This window comes from Ursus americanus, chromosome 20 (genome assembly GCF_024610735.1).
Source record: "Ursus americanus isolate L20-20 chromosome 20, mUrsAme1.1.p, whole genome shotgun sequence".
Taxonomy (NCBI): Eukaryota; Metazoa; Chordata; class Mammalia; order Carnivora; family Ursidae; genus Ursus; species Ursus americanus.
The window spans coordinates 39,219,678-39,232,361 of record NC_142146.1 but is presented as its reverse complement, the minus strand read 5'-3'; the positions used below and the strand labels follow the sequence as shown (position 1 = coordinate 39,232,361).

At 37.5% G+C, this 12,684-nt stretch overlaps 1 protein-coding gene across 7 annotated transcripts in view; it reads left to right on the top strand.

Moving 5' to 3' along the window:
• Positions 1-12,684, top strand: part of SLC9A9 (solute carrier family 9 member A9) — a 661,514-nt gene that overhangs the window by 452,094 nt on the left and 196,736 nt on the right. For all 7 annotated transcript variants that reach the window (XM_087870270.1, XM_045813403.2, XM_087870269.1 and 4 more), the window contains one exon: positions 9,441-9,594. In XM_087870270.1, the coding sequence (XP_087726396.1) occupies positions 9,441-9,594 (154 nt within the window). The remainder of the gene's footprint in view (positions 1-9,440; positions 9,595-12,684) is intronic.

Genomic DNA, 12,684 nt, shown 5'->3' with positions numbered 1-12,684 from the left:
ACACTAGGGTTTCTCAACCCCAGCAACTATTGACATTTGGGGCCAGATAATTCCTTTGGGGGTGGGGGGCTGTCTTGTACTTTGTAGAATGTTTAGCAGTACCCCAGTCTCTACCCACAAGATTAAGAGTAGTGTCCCCTGCCCACTGTAGACAAACACAGATGTCTCCAGACATTGTCAAATATTCCCACAGGGACAAAATCACCCAACTTGAAAACCACTGGTTTAAACAGAAAACTCATAAGTTGACTTTTGCAATGCAACCTGGCCATAAGTTGGGTACTACTCATCAAATACTGACTTTCTTCTGATCTCTGTTAGCCTTTCTTTTGAAACTCTCTGTTGACGATTTCAGCTAGTGGCAAGGATTATTCCACAGTTTACTACCACATGCACCTTACCTACATAAAATTAAACTTCCAAAGCCAGAGGCATCTATGCATGTTGACTCAGAGCTGTGACAGAGCTAATCCTATTTACAATACCCTTCCTGGCTGCCCAAAGCATCCAAAAACAAACTTCATTTTATGCAAAAATATAGCAAAGTTATGTTACATTCCTTCTCAGTGGCTTTAAGTTTAAATGATTCAAGTTCAGGAAGAGAGATGAAGGAAAGAAAGTTCTGCTTGTCTAATACAGACTTAGTTTCCCAAAAAACTCAATTTATTTTTGAATGCAGAAGACTTTTCCACTGAAACAATCTGTTGGCATCACTTCCATGTGATAAAATGATGTTGAACTGAAAATGGAACCATGTAGCAAGGTTGTACTCCCCTGGAAAATGTATTTTGAAACCAGACTGACATTTTTGCTGAAAGTGGTTACCCTTTGCAAGGTCATAGGACTTCAGCAAGGGTAAAAGCAATACATAATTCAATTGTAGATCCAGCTAGGGTTTGATTTATCAGATTGATGATGAGAATGTGTTAAATCTTGTAATCAACTCCCTCACAGTACTTGAAATGAAAGGGAAAAAAGGATTGCAATTGGTTATATCCCAAATGGAAAGAAAGTCAGCAAAATAATTCACCTAAGAGACATTTCTTTTAAGGAATGGGTCAGTTTCTCAGGGACATTTCTGCATCCCTGTCCATCTACTGCTCATTATCCTTTGGGTTCCAGTTGTGTTTCAAATGCAAAATACGACCTTTCCCTCATCCATTCATTCATGTATTCATCCAATACAATATGGAGTGCCTACTTTCCAGGAGTAGCACTGGATATGCTCTCACCGACCTTGCTTTCTTGTGAAAGGACATAGATCTTAAAGATTAAAAAATAAACATCATAATTCCAGATATTGGTAAGTGCGGTAAAAGACATGCAAAGAAGACCTACCTGAAAGTGGAGGGCACTTAGAGGGCATGGTCAGAGCAGTCTTTCTGAGGACTGAGAGGAGGAGGAACAGCTAAGGGGCAGTCCGGGAAGAGTGGAGGTAGGAGGAGCAGCAAATGCAGAGGCCTTGAGGCAAGAACCAACTTGGTTTAAAATAAACTTTATCTTCCTACACTCTCAAGCTCCAAACTTCCCTCTCATCTTTCCACTCTCTCCAGTAAAAAGACTCTAACCTCTCCACTGAACTCCAGACTCTTAGATCTAACAACCTACTCAATCTCTTCATTTGGATGACCAATAGGCATCTTGGATTTCACATGGCCAGATCACAATCCTTGATCTCCCCCCATATACCAAACATGCTCTTCCCACAGTTTTCCCCAGTTCTTCCAGTGGCTTAGGCCTTAAGCTCTTGGAGTTCTTTCTTCTTTTTATACCCTTCATCCAACTCATCAGCAAATACTATCAACCTTTGACACTATTCCAGCATCTACAATGCTACCATTCTAGTCTGATTCTCTTTTACTTCTTACCCAGACTAATGTAGCAGCCTCCTTCACTGATCTCCTACCTCCAGCCTGGAAATCAGTTTTTTATAGCAGAGCCAGAGTGATGCTTTTAAGTATAGAGTAGATCATATCACTACCCTGCCAAAAACCTTCCCGAAGTTTTTCATCTCGAAATAAAATTTAAAAGCCTTGCTATTCAAGAGTCCAACATGAACTGGCTCTGTTACCTCATTGGCACTATCTCCTCCCATTCCCTGCCCCCTGCCACATTCATTCCATTCCAGCCATGCCAGCCCCTTTGCTGCTACTTGAACATATCAGACATATCCTTACCTCAGGGACTTTGCACCTACTGTTCCAGAAGGCTGGAATGCTTTTCTTCCAGATACCCACATGCTCTTTCTTCATTCTATTAGAATCTCTGCCTAAATGCCACCTAGCCAGAGTGGCTTTCCTAACCACCCTAAACAGCCCCACTGTTTAGGTCAGAGGTCAGAAACCTCTGCAGTTGTTCAATTTAAAAACATTTACTGAGTTTCATGTTTCAGGTACTACAAGTGTAAGGAAGATATAATTTCAACCTTTAAAATATTAAGAATTGAGGGTAAATAACAGATGAAATTAAACTACTGATTCATTTCAGAATATCATTTACTGATGCAAGTGGCATGACAACATGTTTTATGGGATTTCTAAGAAAGAAAGAACAATGTGGACTGGAGTATTCTGGGAAAACTTCAAGGAGGTGGAATATAGGCAGAAAGAAGTGAAAGGGGTTAACAGTGGGGTCATGGCACAGAGGTAAGGACAGCAAATATTTATGGAAGAGGGAAGACCATCTTGTTGGTATGAAAAGTTGGTGAAGAAGAGGAGGTAAATGGGAAAAGTGGGGTGAGGTTCTGAATGAAAGGTTTCTAAGGGCTGTGGGAAGCTATTTATAGCTGCTGGGTCAGATAAAAGCTAGGTTTTGAGGTAACTGTTCAGAGGAATATGGATAGTCTGAAAAGGAGAGGATGAAGGCTGTGAGGCCAAAGTACCAGAGTGTTGGCCAGCAGCATAATCAGGGTATAATGTAATGGGCCTTGAACCAAGGCAGAACAGTGAGAAGTGAGAGAAGCCTGAGCCATCATGTAACCCATTCTCTGCTGAATCCAAATCTCTAGAGTCAGGACACTAGCATCAATAGCTACAAATATTTTTAAATTCCAAACTGATTCTGATGTGTACTTCTAGTTAAAGACCATAAGTCTAATCTTAAAACCTCCGTCTAGATATGAGACAACACAGATCCAGATAAGGCAACCTGTTTATGATTATGCAACCTATTAGGAGCAGGCCTGAGAACAGATCTCTGGTCCCTTGACTCTCAATATAAGGCTTAAAGAGACTCAATAAATAATAAAAGGGCAGAAGCTGAACTTGCAGAAACAATTACTCAACCATTTCATTGAACTAGAAGGTATCAATCGTTTTTCTATATGTAATCAGGAACAGAAGAATTGGAACATTCATGCATTCATTGATCAACAAATATTTATTGAGCACCTATTATGTGGTTGGCATTGCTATAAGTGTTGTGGATAAGCAGCAACTAGCCAATTGCAATGTAATGAATGTATTATGTCACAAGTCCCCTGATAAGGCAAGCATAGGTTGTGCTAGGCATATAAATTAGCCCAACCCAAGCCCAGACCTCGGAGGAGACTTCAAAGAGAAATCGGTGCCTCAGTTGAGCTCTGAAGATCAGTTCAAATTAAGTGAAGTTTGGGTGAGAGTTATAAAAAGAAAGAACTGGAGAGACTTAGGATGGGAGAAAATGACTCAGACGTAGAAAACCATGTATGCAGACTTCTTTCACCCCACCTTTGATCTCAGCTTCTTAAACATTGCTTATCTGTTGACAATAGCCATGAAATTTAGCAATCTTATCTTTTTCATCAGACTATACACACAAAGTATACACTTCACACCTCTAATACACCTTATTCCCATTTACCTGTTAAGAGAGTCACTTTTGCAGGACCATGAGCCCTGGAATAGATAAGCCCAAACTTCCTCATTATAGCATTTACCCACTGTGTCTTGGGTAATGTGTAGCACATAGTGAGTGCTCAATAAATGTTTAGTTTTTGACTATTGCTTTGTACCCTCACTAAAAATGCCCTAGGGAGTACTTATATTCCTGTGATTTAAATGTAGCTGTATCTGACCTTCAACCATTCAAAACACATTTGCAAATTTATAGCAGATTAAGTTTCACTTTTGCTCTTTGAAGATAAACAGGAAGCTGCACGGTTTCTGCAGCAGGGGTCCTTGCTAGAAAGCTTTCCTCAGTTCGATAGTCTTCTATTGTTATGAATAGAACATCAACATAATTAACATAAGAATCCCTTAGAGGCCAATTTTAAAGGAAACCACATTTAATTGCAGGTAATTCTTTTATTCCCCAAGATGATGCAAACTTTCCAACTGCTTATATGAAATATGTCATATCTTTTCAAAGTAAACCCATCTAAAATGAAATGGTATAGTCTATCAACACCTGAAAGCATAGAATCATTTCCATTAGTTGGCTAAAACAAAGAGAAAAAGAAAGGTAAACCTAAAGCATCAACGTTCCCATAAGACCAAACAAAACACAAGCTTTGACAATGAGTTCTGGATTTCCTGAGTTTCCAAACAAAATGGATGTTCTTTGGAAACAGTGTTTTGCTAAAAGAAACTCCTAAGTCCATATTAATTTTTCATTTCTAGTATTTCGCTGGTAGCTGAAGTAATTTATTTCAATCCTAAAGCCCTCTGTTTCCCAAATCCATGTTAAATAGATAGGATAGGTGAGCATAGAATCTCCACAAAGCAGATGGACTGAATTGTGTCCCTTCAAATTCATTCGTTGAAGTCCTAACCCCAATGTGATGGTATTTGGAGATGGGGTTTGCGGGGAGATAACTAGGTTTTGATGATGTTATTGATGTAGGAAAGATGTTGGAGTTCAGGGCCAATGGCCAAGAAAGAATTCTTGAGACATCTTTGGTGCAAAAAGTTGGTTTTATTAAAGCACAGGAACAGAACCCATGGGCAGAAAGAGCTGCACTGGGGTCCTGAGGAGTGGCGATTATATACTTTCAAATTGGTAGGGTATTAGGAATAGCATAAGTCTCTAAGGAATTTTGGAAGCAAGGTTTCCAGGATCTTGAGAGGGCTAGCTAATGTTAGGAGAAGGTCATTTCTTACTGTCGAATAAAACCCGAGTTATGAGACCCTTCAGCTTCATATCGGTGGGTCATATGCTTAGGGGATGATTGCCAACATGTATCTTGAGGGGTAGAGATAAAGGAAGTTTCCAAAGGAATTTTTATATGTTAAAGTAGACTTACAGGATCCTGGGGATCAGGCTAAGATTGCCTTTTGCCCTCAGCAAAGTATTAACATCGAGGCAGCTGAGTTCCTAGAGATATGTCACTCTGCCTGTTAAAAGGACTTGTCAGTGGGCTATAAGAAGTAAGGAAATTTAATTTTTCTTTTGCCTTTGTTTCCCACATCATTATGAGGGTGGCGCCCCTATGATGTCATTACTGCCCTTATAAGAAGAGACACCATATGGAGCTTGCTTTTGCACAAGAAATTAGCCTTCTGAAAGCCAGAAAAAGGGCTCTCATCAGAACCCAATCATGCTGGCCCTCAGATCTTGGGCATGCCAGCCTCCAGAACTGTGAGAAATAAATTTCTGTTGTTGCAGCTACCCAGTCTATGCTATTTCACTATGGCAGCCCATATGGTATTTTGTTATAGTAGACTAAGACTCATATATAAATATTGAATGAAGTAATGAATGACTATTGATTGATAATTATCTAGGCTCCAAATGTGTGATAAATAACTTTGAAATCATACAGGATGGAATATAGGCATTAGTTCTTATCTGGAGCTCTAAAATAGCTTCACTTTGTCCACTGAGCAACCTCAACTGTCTCAGTTCCACTCCCCATGGTGCCAGGCTATCTCACAAGTGGCATATGCCATATGTGTCACATGTGACCAGGGCTACAGACAGATGATCCCTTCTCTAAAAGCATCCTGTACCTGTGGTTTTTCAGATGATCGTTGTATGAAGGCATCCTCTTGTCAACATGTTGGAGTTTGGCCCTTTTAGCATATTTCTCAACCTGCCATAAGTAAAAGGCAGTGGCTGAACTTCTCCATTTTTTTTTCTTCAAAGATCTTTACATTGAATCTCCTGTACACATAAAGTTTTATATATGAGTTATATATTTCATGAAAGTCAGAATAACAGCTCTTTTGAGTATAATTTTAAACCAAGAACTCTCATGTATAGATGACTGAGTTTTAAAAGCATATTTATGCTAGTTTAATATAATAACAATACATTATTAAACATATTTAGGAAAATAAATGATTGTATACTTTCTTGTCCTTGCTATCCAACATGAGCTTACAATAAACATGATATAACAACTTTTTCTTTTATTCCAATCTCTACTGTCTTCTTTCTCACAAAAACTCAAAGTAAAAACATACACACATATTTAATAAAATCAGAAATACTTAAAGTCTCATCACTAATACTTCTAAGACTCACCACCTAATTTGGAGTAATGCTGCTTTATGAACATTTCTAACAATGCTAGCTTGAGGAAAAGAGAAAATGAAAAGATCACCTTCTATCTCCAATCTTGTACTGTGATTAAACACTGCTAGGAGCTTTACCTTGACCTATAAATTCTCTCCTCTGATACAGAAGTCTGTTGCAAGACTGTTTCTTTTAGTTTCTGTTCCCTAATGACACCATTTGTATTTCCTGGAGAGAACATTATTAAAATATTCTCCAGTATTAAGGATTATTAATATCCCCACTCTTTTGTTCCCAGCTGGGCCTGAATGCATGAACATCTCTGATGGGGAATTTTCTTCTTGAGTACAGCCATCTCAAGTGTTCAGAATTTCTGATATATAAAAATTTTTTATATTAATATCTACTTCAAATGTTATCTTTCTTATCTTCAGGCCATTTCCTTGTCTACATGGAAATTTAGAATAATTTCCTTCCTCATCACATTTTGTTCCTTCAAGGTATTTTATAATCGGAGTGCATGTTCCTTTCTCTTTCTGAGGCTTCCTTGTTTCAGGCAAAATATATTAAGTCTCTCTAGCCTAATCCTATGTCTTGTGTTATGCCTCTTGTCTCTTGTATATTGGTGGCATGGAGATAAGAAATGAACATTATATCTAAGTTGGGAACCCAGGGATAAAACCAGGCTATAGTTTTCTTCATCCTACGCTGTGTCCAATTTCTAAAATTCTTTTAATGTATGAATAAAGATTTGGAAATTTAGATACAGTAAATATTATAAAAAGTAGACCATTGAAATTTTATGTATGTAATTCAAACCATCTAACAAAAACAACCAAATCCCTACCTCTTTGACTTATTCTTGCTGTCATTATAAATGTTTATTTGCCCTGTTATCTGATATAACAGGGTCCATAAATGTCTTGTAAGTCTTGTGTTACCCAAGAGAAATCTTCCATTTTAACTTTTTTACTTTACTATTTGTGCTTTTATTTATTCTTCTTTAAAGTCTTCATCTCTGTTTCTATTTGCATCATCACACTTTGATTTGAAATTTTAACATACTTCTTGCAAATACATTCAATGTGGATTCATAAAAATTCATTTAGCATATCATTATTAAAGAAGAAAAAGCAGGTTTAAAAGGTAGCTTAGATTATAGACTTTATTATAGTATGTACTCAGGCTAGAGTAATTCTTAAATGTTATTTAATTATTTATTAATTTCAATGGTCCATAAGCTTGGTTTTCCTTATTGTCTGACACATTTGATTTTTTAAAAGTAATTGTGCTCAGAAAAATTTTTTTGTAGATATACACAATATTATTCTAAAATTTTGTGGAAAGGCAAAAGACCTAGAATAGTTAAAATTATTCTGAAAACAAAATATAAGAATCATTCTATCCAATATTAAGGCCTACTCTATATCTACTATAATCAAGACAGAGTGCGATTAGTACTACCTATTCCATAGATAAATAAAATAGAATAGAAAACCCAGGAATAGATCCATACAAATATACCCAACTGATTTTTGACAAAGTTGCAAAGGCAATTCAATGAAAACATTAAATATCCATAGAAAAAAAAAAAGGAATCTCAACCTAAACTTCACACCTTATACAAAAATTAATTCAAATGATCGGACACTGAAATGTAAAATGTAAACCTATACAACTTTTAGAAAAAATTTTAAAAACATAGGAGAAAATCTTTGGGACCTAGAGCTAAGTGAAGAATTCTTAGACTTAACTCCACACATGATTCGTAAGAGGAAAAATCAATATATTACACTTCATCAATAAAAAGCTATGAAATGGGAGGACATATTTGCAAACTATATATCCAACAAAAGATATTATCTAGGATGTATAAAGAACTCTCAAAACTCAACATCCAAAAATCCAATAACTCAATTAGAAAATGAGATTTTAAAAAAAGAGAAAGAAAAAAAAAGAAAACGAGATAAAGACAAAAGACACAAAGAGCCATTTCAGCCAACAGGGTATAAAGATAACAAATTAGCCCATTAAAAAATGTTCAACACCATTAGTTATTAGAAAACTGCAAATTAAGGGCTCCACATTGGGCGTGGAGCCTACTTAAAAAAGTAAATCAATAAAAGAAAAGAAAGAAACATGCAAAATAAAATCACAATAAGTTATTACCATACACCCATCAGAATGGCAAAAATAAAAATATTGACATTAAATGCTGGTGAGGATGCAGAGAAACAGAATGACTTCTATATTTCTGGTGGGAATATAAATGGTGTCTAGCCACTCTGGCAAACAGTTTGGTAATTTCTTTTAAAAATACGCCATCAGTGATTACATTTTTGGGCATTTACCACAGAGAAATGAAAACTTATATTTACATACACAGCAGTCTTTTTTGTAATAGCCATAAAACTAGAAACCCAGATGTCCCTTCAATAGATAGATGGTTAAACAAACTGTGGAACGTACAGTGGAATACTACTCAACAATAAAAAGGGATAAACTAGTCATACATTCAGCAACCTGGATGAATATCCAGAGAATTATTCTGAGTGAAAAAGGCCAATTCCCAAAAAACACATACTGCATGATTCCATTTGATTCTTGAACTGGCAAAGTTATAGAAATGGTGAATTGATTATTGGTTGCCAGAAATTAAGGAGGGAGTGTCTGCAAAGGAAGTAGATGTGGTCATAAAAGGGCAACATGAGCGACATTGGTGGTGATGGGAATGTACTGTATCTTGACTGCATCAACATCAAAATCCTGGCTGTGATATTATACTAGTTTTGCAAGATGTTATCACCTGGGGGAAAAGTGGGGAAGGCCTGACAAGAAGTATATTATTTCTCACAATAGCATGTGAATCTACAATTATCTCAAAAAGTTTAATTTAAAAAAGTAATTGTGTTTGTTAGAAAATTGTAAAGATGAATACAGGAAATGAGAATGAGATTTATGCAGATGTTCATTTTCTCTTATTCTCTCTTGGTTTTTCGTGTAAGGTTTGCGAGGAGCAATAGCATTTGCCCTAGCTATTCGGGACACAGAATCTCAGCCCAAACAAATGATGTTTACCACCACACTGCTCCTTGTGTTCTTCACAGTCTGGGTGTTTGGAGGAGGAACAATCCCCATGCTGACTTGGCTTCAGATCAGGTGAGTGGCATGTTTAACAAAGGATATCATTACAAGACATAGCTGCACTATTTCATTTCTGGTGTTGCTGATTTGGTCAAGAGTACAACGGCAGGTCTATACATTAACTTTCCCTGGGGTGAAGTTGACCTTCATTCACAAGGTGAAACAGTCTGTCCTCTCCTAGACCTATCACCAACTGAATTGACTTTTCCAAGAGTCCTAGAAATCTCAGAGTGATGTCTGTTTACAGTCTGTCTCTAGAAATGAGTTTATTTATCTATGAATTCTTCCATTCAACAGCGTTTATTGAAAACGATGTAATATGTTCTGGAGTTTACAAAAATGAGAAACACACAGGTCTTGTCCTCAAGATACTCACAATTCAACAGGATTTATACCCAAAAAAAAAGCTGTAATACCAAGGAGAAAGTAAATTTGTTTTGTTTTTAATTCCTTATAGCACTTAGGACAGAATTAGGGACACAGGAAATACTTAAATATAATTGATTAGTGAACCATATGTTTAGCCAGAGGGCTCCTATAGACATAGGTCAGACAATTTCCCAAAGGAAAAGGCAATAAAGCTTCAGTCAGGGGCCCCCCAAGAAGTGCCTGGAAGATGATCACTATAAACCTAAAGTATATAGATAGTAGATAGTGGCATCCACTGACTTTAAAGAAATGTCATAGCTTATGCAGTCACCTGATATTCAGAACAGCAGGGAGAGGGGAGTATAATAATGGGGCTTTAGGCAGGTTAGAATGATTATCTAGGTTATACAATAGGACGCAATAAGGAAAGATAGTGATGTCAACCATAGCATCCGCAGGTGAAGGATCTGGAGGTCAGCTTAGGCCAGCGTTATTATGGCCTGCTGGGGGCTAGGGCCTGGGGTTGTCAGGTCATGGAGGTGCCCCAATGGGAATTAGCTCCAAATGGCCCGACTGATTCAAGGCCAGACTTGATGACCAGCCAGGTGGGGAGAGCATTAAAGGCAGGGCTGTGATGTATTTAGGGGAAGGGGCTGACAGGGCTCTAGTATAATAGGCAGGGTGGAAATCTCAGCTGAGAACTAGAGTGTTAAATCTGGAATCAGCAGAAATCTAGTCAGAGAGATTAGAGACCCAGTCATGAGAAAATCAGAAAAGGAAAACTGAAATTCATAGATATGTGAAGTTGACTCAGGCAGACAGGATACAGGGCAGCAAGACCAAGGTGAGACCAGTGGCTCTCAAACTTGAGTGACCATCAGAATCGACTGGAGGGCTCATTAATCCCCAGAGTGCTGGGCCCCTGCCCCAGAGTTTCTGATCTAATAGATCTGGGTCAGGGCCCAGGAGTTTGCCTTTCTACTACATTCCAGGCAGTGCTAATGCTGCTGGTTCCAAGGCCACATATTGATAACCACTGGTTGAGATTTCCTAGCCCCAAGTGAAGATGGGGCTAATAATAAATACTGCCAGATTTGCCTGGAGTTGCCCAGGGCCAGGCATATCTAAGCCCTCAGTTTAAACTCTCTACACCTATACTGGAGGGAGGCAGGGGCTAACTTGAGAAAGAAGAGTCACAATGTATTGATTAATGGGAGGGCAATAGAACATAATAGAATAAACATAAAAAAATAGGAACGGGGCTCCCAGGTAGCTCAGTTGGTTGGGCATCCAACTCTTGATTTTGGCTCAGGTCATGATCTCAGGGTTGTGAGATTGAGCCCCTCATCAGGCTCCACTTTGGGCATGGACCCTGCTTGGGATTCTCTCTCTCCCTCTCCCTCTCCCTCTGCCCCTCTCCCCCCAAAAAAGAAAAAGAAATTCTAAAAAAAGAATAGAAACGTAAGTTAATGTGTGTACAAATGCCCACACAAACCTGACATAAATTTGGTTCAACCATGTATTAGTAATACCTTCATCATATGCTCTACTTCCCTGTCATGGTTTATAGTGTTGTCAAAGAAATCTTCAGTTCCATCATAGCTTTTAAATGATAGTTGTCCATTATTTTAGACTGTATTTATCAAGGCTTTGCTTGTTTACAGAGCAATGCTTCATTAACCAACTTTCATGTCAGACTCTTCTATAAAATACCAGAATATAAGTAAATTGGAGCTTTAATAAAATGACATGAATGGAGAAGTCCAAGCAGCAGGAATGAAAATGTCATAGTGAATAAACACAAACATCCTCACTTGGTATATAATTTATTTATACACTTTACATTGCCTTCCTTTCTTGATTTCTTTTAATTCTACATCTTTTGTTTTAAATTATTAGTATATACTTGAGTTAGTTTTTACCCCGATAAAATTGCCATTGTCAAACTACTACAGTAAGACGCAGATAAAATGTTTTAAATAAGGTAAGAATTGATACTATTAATATGAATTGCACTTTGATGGAAATGACTTTAAAACAGCAGTGATTCTGTGCTTAGAGAAATTCAGAATGATCTTTACATAATCCAAAGCAATCTACACATTTAATACAGTCCTTACCAAAATACCACCAGCATTTTTCACAGAGCTAAAACAAACAATTCTAAAATTTGTGTGGAACCACAAAAGACCCCAAAGAGCCAAACTAATAATGAAAAAGAAAAGCAAAGCTGGAGGCATCACAATTCTGCACTGCAAGCTATATTACAAAGCTGTAGTCATCAAGTCAGCATGGTACTGGCACAAAAACAGGCACATAGATCAATGGAACAGAAGAGAAAACCCAGAAATGGACCCACAACTATATGGTCAACTAATCTTTGACAAAGCAAGAAAGAAAATCCAATGGAAAAAAGAGTCTCTTCAAATGGTATGGGGAAAATTGGACAGCCACATGCAGAAGAATGAAACTGGACTGTTTTCTTACACCATATACAAAAATAAATTCAAAATGGATGAAAGACCTAAATGTAAGAGAGGACACCATCAAAATCCTAGAGGAGAACACAGGCAGCAACCTCTTTGACATTAGCTGTAGCAACTTCTTGTTAGACATGTCTCCAGAGGCAAGGGAAACAAAAGCAAAAATGAATTATTGGGACTTCATCAAAATGAAAAGCTTCTGCACAGCAAAGGAAATAGTAAACAAAACTAAAAGGCAACCTACAGAATGGGA